The sequence below is a fragment of the Silene latifolia genome, chromosome 2 (assembly GCF_048544455.1).
Source record: "Silene latifolia isolate original U9 population chromosome 2, ASM4854445v1, whole genome shotgun sequence".
Taxonomy (NCBI): Eukaryota; Viridiplantae; Streptophyta; class Magnoliopsida; order Caryophyllales; family Caryophyllaceae; genus Silene; species Silene latifolia.
The window spans coordinates 152,250,383-152,276,132 of NC_133527.1; the positions used below are offsets into that span (position 1 = coordinate 152,250,383).

Genomic DNA, 25,750 nt, shown 5'->3' on the forward strand with positions numbered 1-25,750 from the left:
AGCATGTGGTACGATTACACGGGGTACCAAAGGATATTGTGTCGGATAGAGATGCGAGGTTTATATCACGGTTTTGGCAAGAGTTGCAGGAATTGATGGGGACTACATTAAAGATGAGTACGGCGTTCCATCCTGCGACTTATAGTCAGACTGAAAGGACCATGAAGACCTTAGAAGACATGTTGCGAGCTTGTGCGATGGAGTTGGGAGGATAGACTTGATTTGATTGAGTTTTCATACAACAATATCTATCATACGAATATTGGGATGGCTTCATTTGAGGCGTTGTACGAGAGGAAGTGTAGGAGTCTAGTGTGTTAGGATGATAGCGCCAAAGATATGGTTTTAAGACCACAAATGGTACAAAATATGGTTGAACAATTACACTTGATTCAACAAAAAATGAAAGCAGCTCAAGAACGGTAAAAGAGTTATGCAGATATGCATCTAAGAGATATCGATTTTGAGGTGGGGCTTTTAAAAGTGTCACCTATGCGCAGTGTTATGATATTTGGCAAGAGAGAGAAGCTGAGTCAGAAAATCATAGGTCCATATGAAATTTTGGATCGGGTAGGTGAAGTAGCTTCTCGGGTAGCTTTGCCATCATCTCTTGATCGGGTGAATAATGTTTTCCATGTGTCACAACTCCGAAAGTATGTGAGTGATCCATCTCATGTGCTTGTGGTAGAGAATATTGAGCTAGATGAAGCTCTCACTTTTGCGGAGGTGCCAAAGGAGATATTGGATCGTAAGGCGCGCAATATAAGGAATGGTGAAACCGTCTTGCTAAGTTGTTATGGTCTAATCACAATATTGAAGAAGTACATGGGAGCCTGAAGAGGTAATGAGAGAGCGTTATCCACATCTTTTCGATCAGGTATGTTTTGTTACAGGGTCGTAACCTTTGTCTTTGAAGTGGGGTAGAAGACAATCACATGTGTTTTAGGTAGTTTGAGATCGGTATGGTTGTGTTTCGAGTTGTGTGGTCATAGTTGGTTATGGTTGGGAATATGGTTAGTGTCTTTTGAGTTGGGTGTTATTTTTGGGTTGTGTAGTTAGAGGTTGGGTTATGCATGGTTGTAGCAGGTATGGTGTGAACTTCGGGGATGAAGTTCGCTTTTAAGGAGGGAAGACTGTAATACCACAGAATTCTTGTCACAGTACACTCGGTCGAGTAGGCTGTACTCGGCCAAGTGAGTCGTCAAGTGCTTTTAGACAGACTACTGTTTTGGGTGCACTCGGCCGAGTTGTGAGGAACTCGGTCGAGTAGGGCGTACTCGGCCGAGTACTTCAGGTACTCGACCTAGTACCCGGTCTGGGTTAATTTCCACGGTTTGATTAGGATGATAAGGGAGTTATATATATTTGCTAAACACGTCGTTAATCATGTTATGAAACCAGAAATATTTCTAATCTCCTCCTTAATCATCTTAATCATATCCTAGCATCTTGTGGGTGGAATCTTAAGCATTTGGAGTTCGTAGTTTCGTGTTTAACCGCATTTGTAAGTACTTGTTGTCTCTAATCAGTTTAATTACTTTTGTTTAAGATTAATTAAACCCTAATCTGAGAAATTAAAGGGAAAAGGTTTAATTAGGGATTTATCTTGATGTTAGAATTGTTGTGTATGAATGTTAATTGGAGATTTTGTAGAAGAGTAGTTTTAGTTGCGTGATTGTTGTTGTTATTAATTGTGCATTTGGGAATAAGGTAGGGTTTCTATACTCAGTCTTTGGATGGTTGATTTCATGTATTGTGCGATTCTTTGTTGTGATATTACTGTGGAGGTTGGTTGTTATTGATATTGTGGTATTGATTGTGAAGCCATTGTCGGGAGATGGTCTTCACCCCTATGTTCTCCCCTTGTGGCTCTAATCACAAGGGGATGTGCACATTAATGATCTGGGATCGCTCGATGCGATGAGTGGGGCTTATGTGGCAAGGCTGTGGTCTCCCACTAGCGGTGTGGGTAACCTGTTGCGATGAGTTACCTGGTAGATCTGGACTACAACTCAGATAATAATATTGGAGAATGTATTGTTGCAGGATTGAGAATGGATGGTTATTGTTGTAGTTATAGTATGCTTTATTGTGTAGTTGACTGACACCTTTTTTGTTGTTGCAAAACCTGCGATGATCCATTGGAGGATGGTGAGTAGATATCTAGCAGGTATTGATGTTTGAGCTCGTTGCAGGATTGGACGGGACATCTACGAGACTATCATATTTTAGCTTCCGTTGTTGTTTAGACTTTCAATTGTTTAGTTGAGTTGTACTTTATTTTGGTTTTGGAACTTGTAACCTTGTTAAACTTTACTTTATATTCATAAACCATTCATTATGGTATCTTTGATATGTACTACTTCGGACAACCGAGATGGTAGCACTCCCGTTTGCTAATGTAGGCCTTGGTAAGATACTTTGGTAGATGGGGGTGTTACAATTGTAATGTATATTTATGTGTTAGATATTTACATTGATTGGTGTATGGTTTATGTATATATTGAAGGAGGAAAGAAATTAAATCACTTTGATACCCACTATTTGCAATAGGGAATACTTTTTAAAAATTCTTTTTTTCCCTCAATTCAAGGGATCAATAAGAGAACTCTAAAGAAATCTCCTTTTATACTATGTAGACATTGGAAAAGATGAGGATTCAAAAGGCAGAGAAAGACATATAGTATTATTTTTTTTAAGTTGCAGGTTACTATTTGAAAGTGGAGGAGGAAAATGAAGATCTTATAAAACATGGGTCTCGCGCTTGCTATTACCTGTTATTATAAGTTAGTAAAGAGTCCATTACGTTAAAAAAGAATGTGTCTAATAGTTGGGCATATCTTTCTTCTATTAAAACAAGATCATTTAGAGCATTTTGGTGAAACCACCTCATCAATACACAAGGGCCCACTAATTTTCTAACTTCATTTAATTAAATTAAACCTTTTAAAATATGAGTAATATTTTGCACCCAAAAAAATGAGTACTATTTATAAAATGTTTTATGAATTAATTTTTTTCCCAATTTTACAAATAATTCCTGGGAAATTTTAGTATACAGTTTTTTTAGGATTTATTGATTATGTACCAAGTATACATTAAAAACTGGTTTCTTATTTTTTTTTCTCACTTTTACCCAAATTAGTAAGAAAATTAAATACTCCTATAACTAAAAATATTCACCTTCAGTTGGAGGATGATCTAATAGTAAATTGGTATTGATTAATCACGCCAGTAGCTTTATTGGAAAATTATCATCATAATAATATAAATATACTTATAAAACTAATAACAAAATAAATTAAATTATATAATATTTATAATCACAACAGTTCAAAAATTTATTAAAAAAATATCAAAAAAATAAATTATAGTTTAATAAAGTGAATATTTATTGGTGAAAAACTATCAATTTATTTTATATTCACTCTCTTAAAATGTAATTTAATTTAACATATTCTCTCGAATTACATGGCTTAATAATGTTATATATGTAAAATTGTCAAAAGTTAGTATATAATATTGGTCATGTCATAAATAGTTGGGGTGGCTCGGATTAGAACATGGTCAGAAAATAGGTCAAAATTGGTGTATGCCGCCTCTTTTCACCGTTTTAAATTTGAAAAATATAATGTGTTTAAAAAATAAACCGAGTTTGCTATTATCGCTTTATTATTTCCACTACTAACATCACTTATATTGTAGTAGTTATAAACATCAAGTTTTTTAAATAATTTTTTAATTCATAATGTGATTTAGAATGTTTGAATTTTTTTTTTATACTTATTTTATATTTGATACATGAATGTTAATATGTTGAGTTTATATTCTATATGAATCATTCTATATATGCACGCGCATGTGAATTCCAAAATTTAACAATACTATTCATTTTGTTAAATATTTGATAAGAACAATATTTGAAAAACAAACTCGTGTAATTTTGCACTGGGGTAAAACTAGTCAGTAGTTAAATTACAGTTTGAAGTATTTTGAGAATCACCTCAATAGTGCAGAGTATTGTCAATAAATAACACTTATTAAAATCCCCTACTACTAAGAGAATAATTTTCCCTCCAAAATGCATTTATCTAACTAAGGAAACAAGTAAAACTTTCATTCATTATCTTTTCATTAAAATATAATATTTTGCTTTAATTCAAAATTATCATTATTTTCATTAAAATAAAATAAAATTGGTGTTAAACTATAAAATATAAGTTGGTAATTTTCATTAATGCAATAGTTATAACTTTAGAAAATATCTTGACACATTCTTACTACGTATTAGTTTTTTGAGAAAAATAAATCATTAAAATAGTTGGTGAAAATTTATAAAATGATTCTTAGTTTTATGGTAAAATAATATTTTCATAAAAATACACATCACATAACTTTTCTCAATTCTCTTTAATTAGTTTTCCATTTCAATTTTTTTTTGTTTCATTTCAAACTACAACTAGTTTTGTAACCTGTGAAAATCACGGGTTTTGTTTTGTTTTCGCTGTATTGTTCGTGAAAGTGTTTTTCGGCTTTTTTCTGTACTTTCTTTTTGACTTGGAGATATTATAATTAGGGTATTTTGAAATTTTGTGATATGAGTCGAAACTACGTAATGAGGAATAACACCAAAACCCCTGAATCAATATGATAGTTTGATTTGTCTTAATACAACCCCTAAGTTAGTATTCTATTTTAATATTCGAGGATTGTAACCACTAAATCAAAGTTAATTAAGGGAAGAAAAATACTTGGTATATGTGCCACTAAAAAATACTTGGTATATGTGAAATAAAAGTAAAAAGAATAAAATATTAATTGTTTATACCTCGACATTTCACGTTTATATCCTTGGTAAGTACACTCTGAAATTAAACAAAAATAAATTAGAATCCAATTAAATAGAGTGTAAAAGACTAAACAAAAGTATGCAAATAAAAATTAATTAAAAGATAAGATTAAGAAGTTTAGATCTTAGTATTACAATATATCATCAATACAGTATTTTAAAATATTTTTGTGCTTTAGTGAGACTCCATAAATGTTAGGTGCGCTGAATGGCAAAATGGTAATATTATATTTGCCACTATTTCCTACATACAATTTACAAAATCCTACACAAAATTTCCATTTTGTCTTTAATTTTTTTTTTCTTATTTGTTGCTTAAAATATTTTAACAATAAACGTCGAAATTTAAAATTTTATATGAATTTTTTATTTTTGTTGTTCTTTAATTTATTTAGAGATTTAAAAGGTCAAAATTTAATGTTTGTTATGCTATTTGCATTTAATGTTAATTTTTTTTTCCTTTTTCCTTTTTAAATAAGAAACTAGTTTTGTTACCCCAAAAATCACAGGTTATCTCTAGGAAAATTAAAAATTTAGATAGTTGATTTTTTTTGTGAATATCAAATGAAATCGAAATTTATTTCATCATTGATACATATTCCTATTCTTTAATTTTGATCATTATCTAATAAAAATTTATAAATTTTAGAATTTGATTATGTACGAATTAGAAAACTTTAAAACCAAATTGAAATATTGAAGTTGTTAATTGTATAAAAAGTGAATTTACCTATGGAGTGTGCATGGCATCAAGAGTTAACCGCTAACCATACGACTTCACCACAAGGTCTTCCTTTCGTACCGCCTACAAAACAAAAGTACAACAAAAAACAATACACAAATTAGTAATTCGTTATTCCAAATTCAAGTTAAAGAAGATACTGCAAATGATTGTTTTGGAGGAAAACAAATGAGACGATCTTAAATAGGAGAGGCTAAATAATGCTAATTTGGAAGTTAAATGATGTATACTAAAATTAGTGTTCACAAACTTTAAATGACATAAATATTAATTACGAAAAAAATAAAAGCATTCAAAGGGTTGCATATAATGGGTTGTTTTATATACTCTTTATGGTAGTAGGAATTATTGCAAAATTAGTATCAGAGTTAAATGGAGTAACGGTTAGGTTGGGTAGGGAATTAGAAGAGACTTGTGAGCAAATTCGACGATACCTTTATGAAAATCATTGGACTTATGTGAAAATTATCGTGGGTTGAACTTAAATAATGGTTGAATAGAAAATGCCATAATTTTACGTTTAAGAATATTATTAAGCTACTCATTTTGTTTTTCTTTTCAAGTTTGTGTAATTTTAAATAAATAAATGTATAACTTTTATGAGCTATATTACTAAGAAAAATGTTAATCGATTCTCTAACATTTGTTTTATTGTAAAATGGGAATTTAATTGTAAATTAAGAAATTTTGATGTGGATTTTGGTAAGTTACATCTTTTTTTTTGGAATTTTTTAATTCAAACATGAAATATAGTTTGCAATTTGGAAGTTCATGAGTAATAATTATTAAATGGTGGATTAGTGAATGAAAACTATTGTAGGTTTAATAGCCATTATAAAGTATTAATTCCCATCTTTTAATTTGCATTTTTATTTATTTTTGAGTTATGAGTATTATTAGATAAGATAATTCATTAGTAAGGAGCTCAAGAGGTAAAACAAATAGGAAAAAATGTTAATGAAAATTACTATTATTATTATTGATCTTAAATAGTGGTTGAAATAAAATGTCATACCTACTTTTAAGAATATTATTAAACTTCACAATTATTTTATTTTTAATTAAAAGGGTTTGTATAATTATCTTAAATAAATATATGTAGGTGTAAATTTTAAGTGGTACAATTTCAGGAAAGTTAAGTTTAACTTTTACCAAAAACAAATTTACAATATTTTCAACCAATATTTCATCATATGAAAATAAATTTTAAAAAAACCTATGAAAAACTTTAATTAATTCATTAACATGTTTTATTACAAAACATTTAATTAAAATGTTAATTTTGTAAGTTAATGTTATGTTGTCAATCGTCATTAATCAAGTAAGCAATATAAATTAAAATTAATTAATATTAACCAATCTAAAAATGACATGTGGAATAAAATTAAATAGTATAAGTGTTGGAGTATGTGTCCTCAACAATAATGTGATCACATGTTTAAATCTCATATTAAGAATACGTAAGGGATGATTCATTTATATAGTCAACTGATCAACATTAATCAGTAATGATCGGCTAACTAGAGTTAGACGTTACTGTCGTTTGACGGTGGTGATCAGTTGATCCCTTAAGGTCACACCTAAACGACAATTCCCTTAATAGACAAATTGATTAATTGTATGACGATACAAGTTAATCAATTCCTTAAAATTGAACAATTCATTGGTGAGAAAGAATATTTATATCTTATTGTAATTGGATTAAATAAGATTTATTTTAGTAATTGGAATACTTTATTACTAAAATTGATTATTGTTTGTGAAATAATTGAGATAAGAATGAATGGTTAATTATAATTACAATATTTTGTGAATTATAATTATATGACCCATTTTATTTATGTGATCAAGAATCACTAGTCAATTTGTTGTATGTAATTTAATTAATTTATAAAATGATATTTATTTGATAAATATGCATTAAATTAATTAATAACATGTAACATACCACATGTGACATATTGTGTGGCAAATGACAAATTGACAAAATAAAATGGTAGTCCATTTTATGTAAGTGCACCGAAATGGAGGGAGTTGTAGTGGATTGTGGTTGATTATTTTATGAGATAAAATGCATGTAATCATGCCTATACTACATAGCCTTACACCTACAATATTGAGAAGAGCAAAAAGAAAAAGGAAGATGCCATTCTCCATCCTCTCTTTATTAAGAGAATTTTGTTCTCTTTTCAATACACCATTCACTCTACATGCATATATCCTATATTCTCTCTACCTCTCACAAAACAAGTTTTAGAACTTAGAAATTGTTCATCTAATATCATCAAAATATTGGATTACTAGTGTAGTAATAGTGATAGTATTAGAATCTATTTTAAGGTATAATAATACAGTAATCTAGTTAATTAGTATATTATTTTGAGGGATTTGTCTTGGGTGCAATCAAAGGAGGATCTTTACATTGGGATTTTGGAGGATCATCCAATACATCATAGCTCAAGAACAAATAAGGAAGGTGACCTTATTTGTGCCCTTATTTTCGAGCCACTTAACAATGTAAGGGACATTGTTTTTCTTTATTAATCTCTTATTTAGTTATGCATGCACTAGATCTATAGAATACATATTAAGAAGTTAATTAGTTCACTATTAGAAGAGTCTAATAATAGGTAAATGAACCTAACAATTGGTATCAGAGCATAGGATGTTTCATGCATAATCGGTGATTGTTTTTCCGAGTTAAAATGTTAACATATAAAACTAAAAATTTGTGATTTATAAGAGTAAGTCACGAAATCATGATGCATTTTATATATTATGGTCCTAAAATGTTTTTAGGTCATTTTTATGATTTATGGTAATTTATTACTCATTTTAATGATTTTTAGTGAAATAATTACATTTTTATGAGTAAAATGAACTTTTATTCACTAAAATAAGTTAACCTTCACTAATGGCCGTGATTTTTTAGTATGCCCTCACATGAATATTTTATGTATTGTATGTAAAATTTTATATTAATGTGATTAATATTTCATGATTTATGATTTTTATGTGATAAAAATGGTATAAATGGAGGTTAAGTGACTAAAAATGGTTAGACTTAGTTTTTTACCTTAAAATTTTTATATGACCTCACATGTATATTTTACTTATTTTATGTAAAATCTCGTATTAATTTGATTAATATTGCATGATTTATGATTTTTATGAGATAAAAATTGATTAAAAGGAGGTAAAATGGTTAAATATAGTTAAACTTCGAAATGGGTCATGAGATTCTAATATGTTGTCACATGCATGATTTAGACACTGTATATAAATTTTGAAATTAAATGGTTTCATTTAGCATGATTTATGAATTTTTAGAGTAAAAATGACATAAATAGTGACTATTTTAGCATAAATAGCTAAAACAAAAGACATGGTATGAGAAAATTATTTTAGGTTGAATAAATATCCCACTTATCAGATATAAAGTTGTAAAAATTGATTGGATTATTTTTTGTATACATTAGATGTTTTATTTTATAAAACCGATAAATTGCAACTATATTTTTCTCGAAATTAATTCGAAATTTTTAACCATAATTTTTGATATTATGAGTGTCATGGAATTATTCCAGAATGTTCAAAAATTTAAAATTAAAAATTTGAAATTATTGTAATTTAATTTGGATTTATTTCATAAATGTATGATTTTAAGGTCAAAATGAGCATAAAATTATGTCAAGTTGAATTATTGTCAAAAATTGAGTGATGACTAATTTTTGAGTCCTAAGAGTGTTAGGATAATTAACTTGAGCTTAAATTTGATTTAAGTATTGATTTGTGATTTTAATAAGTTATTATCACGCATTTCCATAAAACCGGGTTATATAATTGATATAAGTTAAATAGGGCGATTTGGCACATAATTTAGCATGATAGATACATATTATAATGCTGCATATATCAATTATTGAATGTCTTTTATTTATATAATTTTGAATTATGTAATTTTATCTTAGTATGGCCTTAGTTTTAATCGATATTACCTGTAATGAAAGGGAATATTGATTCGGTTGTAATTTAATGTGACCTCGTAACACTTTTATTTTTACTAGTTTTTCATATTACAAATGTATAATAGGAATAGTTTTGTATTTTTATTATTATTTGTAATTATGGAATTTCTTCAAGACGGTGCCATTCGGAAAGGTGTTCCTATGAAGACGGTGTTCTTGGGAGGCGTGCCACTCGAAGATTCAAGGGACCAAAGGAGTTGGTTTCCGAATATGTAATAGATTATTTGATTTTCCATTTTAGGAAGGCCATACTAGGAATTTATTATTATTGCTTTGCATTTATTTTAATATGTTGCATACATTGCCAAATCGCCATAACAACACATGCATATCATATCGAGTCATCGACCGTGTCAATTATAATTATCGTAGTTCACCGCTTTAATTCACTTAAAATGTGATAGATAATAAATTGACAAGACCTCTCACTAAATAATAATTGAGAATTAGTCTTACCAAATAGTAGAAACCATGAGTCCCAATTTCATAAGGAAGTATGCTCGGCTCAACGGGGTGCTAAACTTGTTACGTTGGGTAAATGGGTAATAAAATGTTATTACATCGAAATTTGGATTGAGCTCAACGGAAGTATTCATGACCGTAGTCGCATGTGTTCCTGGCTAAAGATAAATATTAAAGTAATTTTATCGACCGAGAGTTCTAGAAGTAGAATCGATTAAAGAGTTAATCCACCGAATTATATTGATAAGGGATGAATCGGCTCACCGTGCCCGAATTGATATGAATTTGGATCTCGGGATCATTTATAATAGTTGGGTAGAGGTCACTATATAAATGCTTAAAATTTGTTTAAAATGTTTACAAGTATTATTAAAACGATAGATGTTTATTATTTCCTTCATTTCCATTTTTGTAGTTATTTATACGCAATGGATTCATCTAATACTCTTACACCAATCACCATTAAGTCATGGCTCCAATCATTCGATGAAAAGTGCTCCGAGTATGACAATGATAGGATTAGAGAATTACGCTTTGGCATTGGTCAGGATGGAAATCTTTGCTACTTTACCACTTCCATACCTTCCACTCCCATATTAATGCCCACCACTTTGATAAGAGAATCTTGTGAAGAAAATCTCACTAATCCTAAGGAATCCTTGTTTGAAGAAACAAGGAGAAATATTAATTTCAGTGGGAGTTCTAGCAAGAATTTTCTTGCAACTGAAAGGAGTAATGGTATTATTAAAGGAAAGGCAAAGATGAGTAAGAAACCCAAACCTGATAATGAATTGGAAATGGATAGTGAGACTATCACAATCAAAACCATGAAGGGTGCCCAATCTTACGAAAAATATCATTATTGTAATGTCATGGGCCATTGGAAGCGAAATTGCCCCAAGTATTTGGGAGATATCAAAGCTGGACTTGTCATTCCAGTTAGGATTAAGGAGTGTGGAAACACTAAGCAAGGGTAGCATGGATCGCCAATTCGCAAATGGAACTAGAGTAGCCGCCACTTCAAAGGGAACCCTTGTGATTGCCTTAGCTAAGTGATTTTAAATTGAATTTACATAATGGTGATTATGTACCCATTTTATCTAAAACATTATTTCCATGTTAGACATGGAAGGATTCATTTTTCGCCATCAAAAACAATCGTTGTATTTTGTTTGAAAATTGACATGGCTGGGAGCCAAGTCACTTCTCTTAATGGTATATATTCATGTTTTAGACACTTCCAACTCAACTAAAGATATCTATAACATACAAACCAAAAGACTCATAACTAGTGATCCAAATGATTTGTACATTTGGCTTTCTCGATTAGGTCACATAAATGAGAAACACATTAAAGGGCTAGTGTCGACTAGATTTATTGAACCATTTGATTTTCAATCATATGGAATATGCGAATTTTGTCTCCTCGCAAAATGATTCGTACTCCCTTTAGTGGTAAGGGGACACGAGCAAGTGATTTGTTGGGACTAATACATGCCGATGTATGTGTTCCAGTGAGCATTACCGCAAGGGGAATTTATGACTACTTCGTCACTTTTACCAATGATTCAAGTGAACATGGGTATGTTTACTTAATAAAAAATAAAGTGAAGAATTTGAGAAATTTAAAGAATTTGTAAATGACGTAGAGAACCAATTGAACAAAGTACTAAAGCATTACGATCCGATCATAGTGGCAAAGATCTAAGTAATAAATTTGATTTATTAAAGGTGGATTATTACCTTGTGTCACTACCCATAAGATCAAACTAATATGAGTCGGTTTGAGTTATCGAACTCAATTTTGGGAATTTGCAATACAAAACGGACATATTATTCTAAACGGATGGTCAACCAGGAGATACCTGAAATAGAGGGTCTATTTAACATATGAAATGGATCAGACTCGCATATAACATGAATCAAGCTGCCATGATGGAGCTGGTTTTTTTATGTGCTAACACGTCAGTCTAGACAAACTTCCAATTACTTCACCATATATGTTTGTAACTCTGAAAGCTATCTCTTAAGAAGATAGATATATTTCTAAGAGATAGAGTGGGAGTAGATTAGATCGTCACAAACATGACTTATAGTTATTGTGTTACTTTGTGAAAGTAATGGAACTATAATCTATAAAGATAGAGTGGGAGTTTAGCACACATGTCTTATTGTTAAAATGTTGCTTTTCGAAAGTAATGGTATATGACCTTGTCCCAAATCGACCTTGTTGCATACAAGCCATAGCATTACAATCCAAAGATTGTTACTCAAGAGTAGATTTACTTTAAGACAATGGTCTCCTTAAAGTGAATAGAGCTTTAGAGTACCTAACAGCATAGATTGACATGAAGATGTTAATCAAGATAAATCATGTTAGGAATTGCCACATTTCATTTTGATGAAAAATGGCAAATGATATTAAAAATTTGCTTTTCTAAAATGGGAATTTAGAGAAGGATGTGTTTGGAACACAAAACCTTAGATAAAGATCTATGAATCCTAACATATTATGCAAAGCTTTCTTAAGTGATCCTAGAATGGTCTTAAGCAAGCGTCAAAGGATTATACTTTTCGTTCATGTGATAATTGAGAATGGTTTCATTCACATGATTGAAGAATCATGATTATACATAAAGTTAAGTGGGAGCAAGAATTATTTTTCCATGTCTTATATGTTGATAACATATTACTTATTGGGAATAATGTACCAATGCTCTCTTCTGTGAAAGACTGATTGGGAGACTAGGAAAGGGTGCGATGTATTCTAGAATTTTGAATCTATGGTGAGAGAATATTGGCATAGAGTTGAGAGTCTTATGATGATAAGATCTTTCATATCTGTTTAACATCAACAAGGTTGAGTAGGTTATTCATGTTGATGAAAGTGGAATTGTTATGATGGAGTCATAGTCATTCACTGAACCTATTAAGTTGTCGATCACATGAAATCGTTTGCTAATGTTTCCGCCATTAGAACGATCACGTATGCCAACAGACGCCATGTCATGATGTAACATATGCTTAGAGCATAATAACTCAATAACAAGTTAATTCATAAGATGGTCTTGTGACAGCCTTTAAGAACATCTTTGAGATTCTTGAGAAGAATTAAGGATTCGTTCATATGTTTGGATGACATACTAAGTTATGTGTTGAAGGGTTGCACAAACTTTAGTTTCCAAACCGAAAAGGATTTGTTAAAATCCTAGGCTGTTTTATTGACTTAGGAGTAAGAGACTAGAAAAGTGTTTTAGTTTCGACAATTGCAAATTCTACAAAAGGAATTTAAGTGAATTGTGATAAAATGGTCAACATAGGGAATAAGAGTGAATCCCTCTGCAAATGACTTTATCACAAGTTATGTGATAACAGTGGGAGCATCTTCCAAGTTAAAGAGCCCAAGTCTAGTAACAAGACTAGACATATACTTAGATAAAATTCATGTTATTAGAAATAACATTGAATAGAAGGAAATAGCAATTAATAAAGTTGGAATATGTGGATATATGGTATATCCACTTGCCAAGCTTTTATTGCATTTCAACAAGTGTAAAAGGTACACTAACGATTATAAGATATGAAGTAGTAATAGTGTATTGACTATTCATATATGATAATCGCATTTATCGTTTGAGTTTTATTAAACTCACCCATTACTTTGTTATATCCCAATGAGTTGTTGAGACAAATTGAACCCCATTAAAGTGAACTGAATTGATATAGTATACGCCCCTGGTTACTTGAAGAAGGTGATGTCTCGAAGTAACTATAGTGTGATGCGATTAACGGCAAGTTCAAGTGCCATAGAGTCATATGGGATGATTAGTCGATCACATAGGCAGACTGTATGGGAACTCTGTCGGGCAGTGACCGCTTATAGAGTTCTGGTAATTCATAAAGCCTGGCTGTGGCAAAAGCTACTATAGTATTCTTATGAGTCAATTCTTTTGACTAGAGACTATTCGCCCAAGTTGGCACAAATTTTTGATTGACTTTGATTTATGCTCTACGACTGTCGTAACTGAGGTCAAATGACTATATTTTAGGTTATAATGAACTGTGGCTAAACAAAGGGAATAGTGCGATAGGAATTGTCCACCCCCTTGTCAGGGTTATTTGAAATGTCAAGGCCACTCGAGGAGTAGTGAACTGGAAATGCGTGGCCACGCTCGGAAAGTATCTATGGTAGATAATTCCGGTCAGACAGTTACATTCCAAGATCGAGGAAACCACTCAAGATATGATCAAATGCAAGTACGACATGTGAGACACCTTGTATTGAGTAGGAGATTGTAATAGGACAAGAGAATTGGTGACGCACACTTCTCTCGGACAAGTGGGAGATTGTTGGAGTATGTGTCCTCAACAATAGTGCGATCACATGTTTAAATCTCATATTAAGAATACGTAAGAGATGATTCATTTATATAGTCAACAGATCAACATTAATCAGTAATGATCAGCTAACTAGAGTTAGACGTTACTGTCGTTTGACGGTGGTGATCAGTTGATCCCTTAAGGTCACACCTAAAGGACAATTCCCTTAATAGACAAATTGATTAATTGTATGACGATACAAGTTAATCAATTCCTTAAAATTGAACAATTCAATTGTGAGAGAGAATTTTTATATCTTATTGTAATTTGATTAAATAAGATTTATTTTAGTAATTGAAATACTTTATTACTAAAATTGATTATGGTTTGTGAAACAATTGAGATAAGAATGAATAGTTAATTATAATTACAATATGTTGTGAATTATAATTATATGACTCATTTTATTTATGTGAGCAAGAATCACTAGTCAATTTGTTGTATGTAATTTAATTAATTTATAAAATGATATTTATTTGATAAATATGCATTAAATTAATTAATAACATGTAACATACCACATGTGACATATTGTGTGACAAATGACAAATTGACAAAATAAAATAGTAGTCCATTTTATGTAAGTGGACCGAAATGGAGGGAGTTGTAGTGGATTGTGGTTGATTATTTTATAAGATAAAATGCATGTAATCATGCCGGCCTACACTACATAGCCTTACACCTACAATATTGAGAAGAGCAAAAAGAAAACGGAAGATGCCATTCTTGGCCTCTTCTACCCGGCTCCATCCTCTCATTATTAAGAGAATTTTGTTCTCTTTTCAATACACCATTCACTCTACATGCATATATCCCATATTCTCTCTATCTCTCACAAAACAAGTTTTAGAACTTAGAAATTGTTCATCTAATATCATCAAAATATTGAATTACTAGTGTAGTAATAGTGATAATATTATAATCTATTTTAAGGTATAATAATACACTAATCTAGTTAATTAGTATTTTATTTTGAGGGATTTGTCTTGGGTGCAATCAAAGGAGGATCTTTACATTGAGATTTTGGAGGATCATCCAATACATCATAGCTCAAGAACAAATAAGGAAAGTGACCTTATTTGTGCCCTTATTTTCGAGCCACTTAACAATGTAAGGGACATTGTTTTTCTTTATTAATCTCTTATTTAGTTATTCATGCACTAGATCTAAAGAATACATATTAAGAAGTTAATTAGTTCACTATTAGAAGAGTCTAATAATAGGTATATGAACCTAACAATAAGTAGCCTTTTAACTATATTGCATAGATGTCTGCGTGGAAATGATTGGGCTTGTGTCAATCTTAACCAAGGTGGCAATGTGAATGTCTATGTGGCTTTTTCACATCCTACGTGACTTTGTCTAGTTGACATTTTTTAGGATGCCTTTTAATAGTATTTTATAGATGGAGTGAAATATTAAATATTAATGGGTATCGATTTAAAATTTATAAATAATACCCCTGAAAGTAAAAACTCTATTTATACCGCGCATCCATTGCACGAAATCTATACTAATTATAAGTAATTTATCAACGACGAATAGCAGGACTCTTAGAAAAGGCAATTTATATCCATCTGATAGTTGATTGAAGACGGCCCACAGTTGTTCAAAATGTTGGTATTTATCATTGATGGGCCTCACAATATTGGGCTGAAATTTATTCTATTGGGTAAAGGAGTTATCATTTGTAAATGGGTAATGTAATCGTGAATGTTAAAAGTCATGGTGCGATAGTGTTGCTATTTGACAAACTAGCTTCCATGCAGTTTCATAGAAATCAATGTCTATTGTCTAGCTCCACATCATCAATTTTTTGATTTTGAAGTTTGTCTCGTGGGTTGTTTTGAGCAAAAGTTCCATAACTTTATCAGCTAAATTAAGATTATCTGAACCAAAAGTCTTAAGTCGATGGTAGAGAAGCCTCCTCACTCGAGTAGTCGGGTACCTTTTGAGATTGAAAACTGGATAATGCACATGCACACAGCACACCTAAATTATATGCTGAATTCCCTCTTAGTGAGATTTTAGAGGCTCCTACATTTTTGAATTTCGAATATAACGACTTAGACTGTGATATCATGTGAGAAGTTGTCCATATCAATCAAAAATTTAAACTGATTGTTGAGTCTCAATCAATGGTTTTGTTTTTAATACTAACAACTACGGAGTACAACATTAACACATTGTTATCCTTGAGAGTGTCGTAAACTAGTCTGGAATACGCAAGGCAAAATGGTAGGATGGGTAGTTTGTTGTTGTCAAATGTCCCTCTCCCCAATGGTGTAATTGTACAAAGATCCCCACTTCATGTGATCCTAAACACTAGGTCTTTTTCTATGAAACAAGCAAGACAAGGCTTAAAGGAGGGATAAACCTACAAGTTAGAGAGGTCCCCTACAGTTGCAGGACTACTGTAATCCTGCATCATAATCCTTTAAATTTATGGGGTACATTTGTGTCGTCGAATCGTTGGAAACGTGAATTCAAAAAGGATAAGAATACGTATCATGATTTGGCATATCATCATCATCATCTCCGTAGTAATAATCTGAAAATAAATCACCTCTTTCCGGGACCATGTTTTATGTTTATTTCAATTTCGGAATAGTGTTTTTATAGTAAATCCCATGAAATCTATATGCATGCTGACACCAAATTTTAATCTTTTCAGAGCTCCCTCTTGCTACTTTATCTCCACAGATACTTAAATTTAATGTCCACAGGTACTTGCGCACAATGATTTTGGTTTCCGTAAATAAAACTCGGTTTTACCATATTACAATCGGGTTTTAAACAAGACTTAATTTTGATGAATTCTGTCATTTCACCAATTCGTACTAAATAACGAGCTAATGGATCTTCTTTTTGCCATTGGACATCCCACTCAAATTCATCATAACACTAACAATGATCAACTTTACAAAGATCCTGATAAACCCCAGTTTATTATCGTTTGCTTCTTTGCTGAAATTTCATCTTGGTTTTGACAATGTATTTTCAGAACTCGATTTGCTTGAAATTAAGGGTATGTTTGGATTGAGGGATTTGAAAGGAAAAAAAAAAAGGGAGGGAAGGGGAATAGGGAATTCCCTTCTTTGAATAACAAATGAGGGTGGAGAAAAACCTCCTCCAATACAAATCAAAATTTTCAAAATAGGGGGAATGAAATGTGATTGTTTGGATACAATTTCCCTCCAAATCTTATTTATTGTGGAGAGATTTTGATTAGGCTTGGAGGAGAGAAATTCGATCCCTCCAAATCTCTCCCCCACCATTTCCCTCCACGCTCATTTGCTACCCAAACAAAGGATTTTAAATCTCCTGCTCTGTAACACCCCGGCCCAAACCTAGGGTCAGAAGCGGTCACTCACGGTAGCTTGCCAAGCTGTGTACATGGTCCACAGATCAACACAGGTCGTTTCCAGCGCATTTTGTCCTCACTCGTGCACATCCAGGAAACCTTCCCAGGAGATCACCCATCCTAAGACTACTCTCAGCCAAACACGCTTAACTGTGGAGTTCTTTCGCATGGATAACCAGAAAAAAAAAGTGCACTTTGTTGATATATGTAGTGCATTCAATCCCTTTAATCACTAGTCAGATTTTAAGCTTATCAATGGACTTCTTCAAGGGGGTACCTCACCCGAATAACGTCTCCGGTTCAGTGGAGTATTACACACCCTCACTTGAAGAGCGCAACGTCCTGGCAGCATCTGACCGCAACCGAGCCTAACCCAGAATCCTCCCCCGCTAGGTTGGTGACCCGGGTACTCCAGACCACAGGCTCACCAGACACTTGAAGAACGCAACGTCCTCGTTGCGCCTGCCAGCATCTGACCGCAACCGAGCCTAACCCAGAATCCTCCCCCGCTAGGTTGGTGACCCGGGTACTCCAGACCACAGGCTCACCAGACGGTCGCAGGGTTGCTCTGATACCACTTGTAACACCCCGGCCTAAACCTAGGGTCAGGAGCAGTCACTCACGGTAGCTTGTCAGGCTGTGTACATAGCCCACATATCAACACAGGTCGTTTCCAGCGCATTTTGTCCTCACTCGTGCGCATCCCGGAAACTTTTCCAGGAGGTCACCCATCCTAAGACTACTCTCAGCCAAGCACGCTTAACTGTGGAGTTCTTTCGCATGGATAAGCAGAAAAGAAAGTGCACTTTGTTGATATATGTAGTACTTTCAATCCCTTTAAGCACTAGTCAGATTTTAAGCTTATCAATGGAATTCTTCAATGGGGTACCCCACCCGAATAACGTCTTCAGTTTAGTGGAGTATTACATACTCTCCCTCCCTTTCTTTTCCCTCCAAATCTCTCGATCCAAACACACCCTATGTTAGAGAAACACCTAGTAACTCTCAACAATTAGATGAATTAAGGGTAAATAATATCAATGGTTGTAGTTTTATACAACATTTTTCATTGTCACATTAAGAATACATCTTTATATTCACTGACTTGAATGTTATATATTGTATCTCTACTTTTTCAAAATAAATTTTGTTAATGGGATGTATTTTTTCACATACGGATTTTACTCTTTTACATACGACATTTACAGTATTACCCTCGTTATTTTCTCAATCCTTCCCCCAATTAATTTTTTCCTCCCTTCCCACATTTCCAATCACCACTTTCGTTCACCATCTCCGATCAGTCGCCGGCAAACCTCACTCGAGTAGACCTTCTTACTGCCCACCATCACCACTAGCCAACATCACGCCGGCCGACCACAACCACCTTACTCTTATTTGATTTAGTGTATCATCGTCAGTTATAAAGGAAAAAATGGCAGACATAGCAATCAGAAAGAACTCGACATCAAATGTCTCTAACTCATAGCATCATAAGGCAATCATTTACTCACCACACACTGGTAAATCCCCTCTACAAAGAAGACCCAACAATATTTTAGAAATTATTACTGGGTATACTTTAAGCCAAGACAATGATTGCAAAAAGATGAAATGACTATAAACCAATGCGTCAAGTAAAATTCGGTTTTGGTCAAGGCAAAACATTTCATTGCGTCTTGTATTGATCACACTTTTCAACATGTAAGTATTACTACAAAATAATCGTATGAACCCTAATTTTATCTTTTAACAAAGAAATAAGATTTGTTAAATTAAATAAAATACAACAAATTAAAGAATATCAATACTTGATAAACAAATAAATTAGATTAGATTTTGCAAATGATGATCCATTGTTCAAGTTCATCGAGTAATTAGATTAGATTTTAGGGAAAAAGTTGAAATAGGAGTTAATTTGCTTAGGTTTTAGGTAAGAAGGGTAGTAGTTGGAAACATAATGAAAAAGTGTATGTTAAAAAGTAAAGTTCGTATGTGAAAAAAGTAATTTCGTTAATATAATATCAGTTATTTCGTAAATCCAGGCTCTTACACAACTTATCTTACGTGAACCCTAAAAGATAATTATTCTCATTCTTGACCTAATTTGACAATTATTTTTAGGATTTTTTGTCAAAAACTACCTTATATTTAGGGGTATTTGTAAAAATACTACCTTATATTATTTTTCTTGTTTTAGACTACCTTTGTTTTCTCATTTTTTGGTCAATAACTACCTACGCTAAGAGTGTAGACATATTTGGTCTGTTTTGCGGTTTTAACCTGTTTCACATGACTCTTTTATGTTTTAATCTTACTTAGGCCTGATTTTGGGAAGTGATGATGTACTTACGCTTAACTTTAGTAGATGTTTGTAGTTATTACTGAAATGTGAAATTTATAAATTTTTCTTATCTAAAGTCAAATTGTCGATTGAATGCGATTGATCATTGTTGTTTGATGTTAACAAAGACATATGAGATAGGTTAATGTCGCTAAATCGACCAAATCTTGCTATGTTTTCGGCATAGGTAGTTATTGACCAAAAAATGAAAAAACGAAGGTAGTCTAAAACAAGAAAAATAATATAAGGTAGTATTTTTACAAATACCCTTAAATATAAGGTAGTTTTTGACAAAAAAACCCTTATTTTTAAAAGAAACTTTCCGTAAAAGATGGAGTGTAATATTAAGATAATGAACCAAAAAAATAACCCGCCGCTTTAATATAACCCTACAACCTTAATTAGATATAATTTATTCAATTATAGATTCGTATTTTCATTCTGGAGATTAATAATAGTAATGAGTAATGCAAGTAAAAAAGCGTTGATGGGGCATATTCTGCACCGCTGACCAAGTCAACATATTGAGCAAGGTCAAAGATATCCACAGCAAAGTCAACGACTCAGACAGCCTAGTCGATGAAGCCCATCGGCCTGGCACCTTGGTCTCGGCCGGCAACCCGCCCGGCCGTGGCACATATCCGCGTACTCATATCCAAGACCCCTCGGTCGGCCTGCCATAGGTCCATCGGCCGAGGGTAGAACGGTCTTTCCACCTGCTAGCCACTTGGCCACTTGGCCACTACGTGACAAAAGGTGAAAGCCTATAAATACTCCTCAACCTTCATTGAGGAAAGGATCCACAATTTAACCTAATAACCACTATTCATCTGGTAATATCTTCCTTATCTCTCTACAATATACTCTTAGCCAAGTAACAACAACTTACCTCTCTAAGTTAACTGACTTGAGCGTCGGAGTGAGTACGCTCGGCCAAAGCCGAGCCCTCAGTTTGTTCATCGTTTCAGGAGACCGCAAGGAGGATTCAAGCAAATACGTCATTCTACGAGCCACGAGTGGTAACAAATATCTGCTCTGGAATTACACCCGGAACAATTGGCGCCGTCTGTGGGAAATAGACACTAAAAGCTAGTCACATTCATTCCCAAAAACAAAAAAAAAAACAAACACAAAAACCCACCCCAAAAGCTAAGAGGATGTCTAAACAACCAGAGAAGGTGCTGGTGGAAAATGAGTTCTACCAGGATGACACTTTCCACAACGCTGAAATCGGGCGATCCCCACCGGCCGTATCACCGATGCGACGAACGGGATGCCAAAGGAACAAGATACACCGCTGCTCGCCGACCAGGTCACCATCATGGGACACGTGGTTGACGTAGCAAAACTGAAGATGCCATTTGGACCTAGTTGGGAGTACGCCACCGCAGATCGTCACGCCGACAAGAGCGGCGGAAACCATCCAGGAGACCAGGGCCCAAAACGTGACTCCGAGAAATTTGAACGGAGCACTAGGAGAAGCTGACCCTACCAAGACGCCGGAGGAAGCCCTTGAAAGTTTAGAAAGATGAAGATTTTGGAGAAAATTTGAGAAAATGAAATTGGTGGCCAAAATCACGGAATAAGCGCCTATTTATAGGAAAAGCCCATGAGGAAGGACAATCAGGGCATGACCCATAAAACGCCAAACCCAATCGGCGATCGGACACGTGTCAGACATGCAACCACGGAATGTCAATCGTTGCAACAGTTGAACGTCAATCAATGCAACAGTGACCAAGCGTCTCCAACACGCCCATTCACATCTCTTCGCCTATTCATCTTCCCCAACAAATTCCTAGGTATCGCTCTCCGCCGCCGCATGATCAACCAAGCTAGGAAGCAGGCACTGGGGCAATCAAATACACCGGCACTCTCAACCTGGTCTCGGCGGGCGTCACTTTATTTTCCACATCGGATGCCCTTTACACATCCATGTGGAGGGGGGATATGGTACGGCCCAACTAGAACCAGGCCGAGATAGAAGAAGCCGATGCAGGAAAAATTTTCAGAAATTACTTATGCAGAATATACGCTCAACATACATCGGAGCCCATACCACGGCATAGACTACGCTGGGGGCAAATTGATGGGGCATATTCGCACCGCCGACCAAGTCAACATATGAGCAAGGTCAAAGATATCCACAAAGAAAGTCAACGACTCAGACATGACCTAGTCGATGAAGCCCATCTTTGTCACTGGGTCTCTACTGCAACCCGCCAGCCGTGGCACATATCCGCGTACTCATATCCAAGACCCCTCGGTCGGCCTGCCATAGGTCCATCGGCCGAGGGTAGAACGGTCTTTCCACCTGCTAGCCACTTGGCCACTACGTGACAAAAGGTGAAAGCCTATAAATACTCCTCAACCTTCATTGAGGAAAGGATCCACAATTTAACCTAATAACCACTATTCATCTGGTAATATCTTCCTTATCTCTCTACAATATACTCTTAGCCAAGTAACAACTTACCTCTCTAAGTTAACTGACTTGAGCGTCGGAGTGAGTACGCTCGGCCAAAGCCGAGCCCTCAGTTTGTTCATCGTTTCAGGAGACCGCAAGGAGGATTCAAGCAAAGACATCATTCTACGAGCCACGAGTGGTAACAAATATCTGCTCTGGAATTACACCCGGAACAAGCGTAAATCACAAACTTTTGTTAAGACAGACATTATCCAATTTAAATTTAAAACCGGATAAAGTATATAGGATAAAAGCACGATGTTTAAGAATCAACAAAAATACTTTTTGATTAGTGTGACTTTATTTAATCTATTTTAATTTTAAAATTGATATATCCGTTTAAGAAAAGACTAATAGAAAGTAAATAGGTAATTCAAATTAGAGTATCCGAATAAAGAAGAGGACTATGAGTTTCAGAGATGAGAAGCCCACTCTTAACAAGCTGTCCATGATACTAACATGTCATCACTATTGAGACAAAATTGTTGGCCCAAATTATCTGCTGATTTATCGTCGACTGTTCTTCTTTCACTTTCGTGATGATGACGACCACGTGGCACCTCTGCTTTATCATTGTTTAACCTCTTATCATACTTTCGGACTCGCGACAGAGTAGTAAGGTTATGAAAGTTGTTGTGAGGCCAAACTACTGGTTTGAAAAGAATCGCATCCTCATTTGTGAGGTAATAATGTAATATTCCCTCCATTCAATTTTTATCACCTTACTTCAATATAATACTCTTCCTATTTATTAGAGAAATGGGGTGATAATTGTTGAATGGAGGGAGTATAAGCTTGTGAGATTTTATAATCAGTTTAAATAATGTTAGAAAAGGAAGTTGATTGTAAAATATCATTTCGTTACGGGTAACAATTGCACACAAAGAAATGACGCTTATTTTGATTACGCAAATTCTCCCTTGTGACGGGTACTATTCCGTCACAAACATTGTTTACATTTGACCGTCACAAGGGAGAATTGCTGTTTTGATTAATTGAAAAAGTGATCTTACATTGTTAAGATCGAGTAACTTGATATTGGGCAATAAATAAGTGACACACCTTATTTTTATATCATTGTTAGAAGTTTCATAGGAAGTACCATATATATTTTCGATTCACGACCTCCTCTTCAAAAAAGGAACTTCCTTGTTCTAATCAACGGAAATTATTTTTGGAGTTTCATAAATGATAATAATTCTGTACTTTAGAAATTCTTTTTATATAAGAAATTCTTTTTTTTTGGTAAATCAAAGGATAAAGAGTTTCTTATTAAGAATAAACCCTTATATTTGCATGATGGTTTTTACTTAATTTGCATTTAATATCTATACAGTTAGGGCTTTGTTTGGTAAGATTAACTGAAAAGATAGCTCAAAACTAAAAAGTTAGCTGAAAACTAAAAGGGTAACTGATAAGATACCTAAAAATTAGGTACTAATAAGTTAAACATATTATATAAAAACTATTTGGGAAACTAGCTAAAAAGGTGGGTGATTCATGGTGAAATGACGTAAACGGATATGATAACAATTTTATATTATAAATTTAAGGGGAAAAGCAAAAAATAAAATCAGTTCAGGTATATGAAATCTCAAATGTTATCATAAATATCATTTCATTTCAAATAACTTATTTGTTTATATAATTTATTTGTCACACACTTACAGAAGAATTAAGGAGCTGAAATTTTTATATGTAAATAAGGAACCCTATTTTGTTGTAACTCAAGAGTAAAGTAAGAAGATGAGTTTGGAATGGAGATAGTATGTTGAAGCAACTAAAGAAGGAGGTTTCTGTCTGTCTTAATATTAAGACGGGTTAAATATCATCCCCATATGGATACATATGACATATCTTTTGTTTTTCCCTATGTATTATGCTTTTGTCATATTTCATGAAAAAACATTGCGGATAAAATTTGATGAAAGATACTCCCTCCATTCAACTTCACTTTACAAGTTTGCTTTTTGCACGGGTATTAAGGAGCGGATTAAAAAAACTATTAAAAGTACATCGGGAAAGAGAATGGAAAGGGTAAGAATATTAAAAAAATATAAAGGTGAGGTTTTATGGTGGATTAGTGTGGGGTGTAGATGACATTTTTTGTAGATATACATTTTCAATAAGGATAGAATAGTCATTTACTTAGCCAAATAAGGAAACATGTAAAGTGGAGTTGATTGAATGGACAAAAAAAAAATACTTGTAAAGTGGAGTTGAATGAAGGGAGTAGTGGATATGAGAAGGTGAAAAAACATTGCGGATACTCTAATACTAGAAAGGTTCCCAAATTTTTATGTATATATTAATATTGTTGGGGAACCCTATTATTGCAGAGATATAGTTATGAAATTGAGAGGGTAGCTGAAAAAGTTAATGAAAATAAGGTGAACGAATGAGAAAAAAGATAGAGAAAATATGGGGGAGCGGGTGAGGTGAACGAATGAGAAAAGAATAGAGAAAATATGGGGAACCCATCATTACAGATGTGAGCCAAAAATCTCTTCATTTCCTAAAAAGAAATGGAGAGGTCATTACCTAACAACGACTAAGATTGTATCATATCAACATCGAACGGTTCATGATTTATACATAAAAATAAAGGGTTAATAGAGTTAAATGAGATAATATATATATATTTTTTTTTTTTTTGGTGAAATGTGAGTATATTATATATCAAGATCAAAATTTACATAAGGTGCTTGTAGACTAAAACAACCAACAAACTATCACTCCAACAGATGCAATTTTTTAAGCCACTCTAAGTCATCTAATTTCAATTTGCAATTTGTCCCCGCCACGAACTCGAACTCTCATCTCCTCTACTATATGTTTGGCTACCCGTCCTGGACACAGTATGAGTTTCTCAGTCCTAGACTTATTTCTTTGATGCCAGACCTGATATAACAAGCTCAACATCAATGCATTCTGGATACCCTTTTGCAGCTTAGAACCAGTCCTTTGCATACACCATTCCACCACCCCACTCTCAGGGAAGCTCCAACCAGTCATCTTATTCACCTCCCTCACTATCCTCTTCTTTGTACTCACACTCACGAAGAGATGTTCGGAGAGGTCTCTTGACTAGGCCACATATACAAACAGGGTATC

The 25,750-nt window shown here is 33.5% G+C and overlaps 1 protein-coding gene across 1 annotated transcript; it reads left to right on the top strand.

The window, feature by feature from the left end:
• The first annotated feature begins 441 nt into the window (after positions 1 to 441).
• On the top strand, positions 442 to 837 carry LOC141641467 (uncharacterized). The gene has a single exon (XM_074450125.1). The coding sequence runs from the start codon at positions 442 to 444 to the stop codon at positions 835 to 837; it is 396 nt and encodes a 131-aa protein (XP_074306226.1).
• Positions 838 to 25,750: the final 24,913 nt, after the last annotated feature.

What these genes read in the sequence shown, in the direction of transcription:
- LOC141641467 (XM_074450125.1), top strand. Translation starts at nt 442, where the DNA reads ATGCATCTAAGAGATATCGATTTTGAGGTGGGGCTTTTAAAAGTGTCA.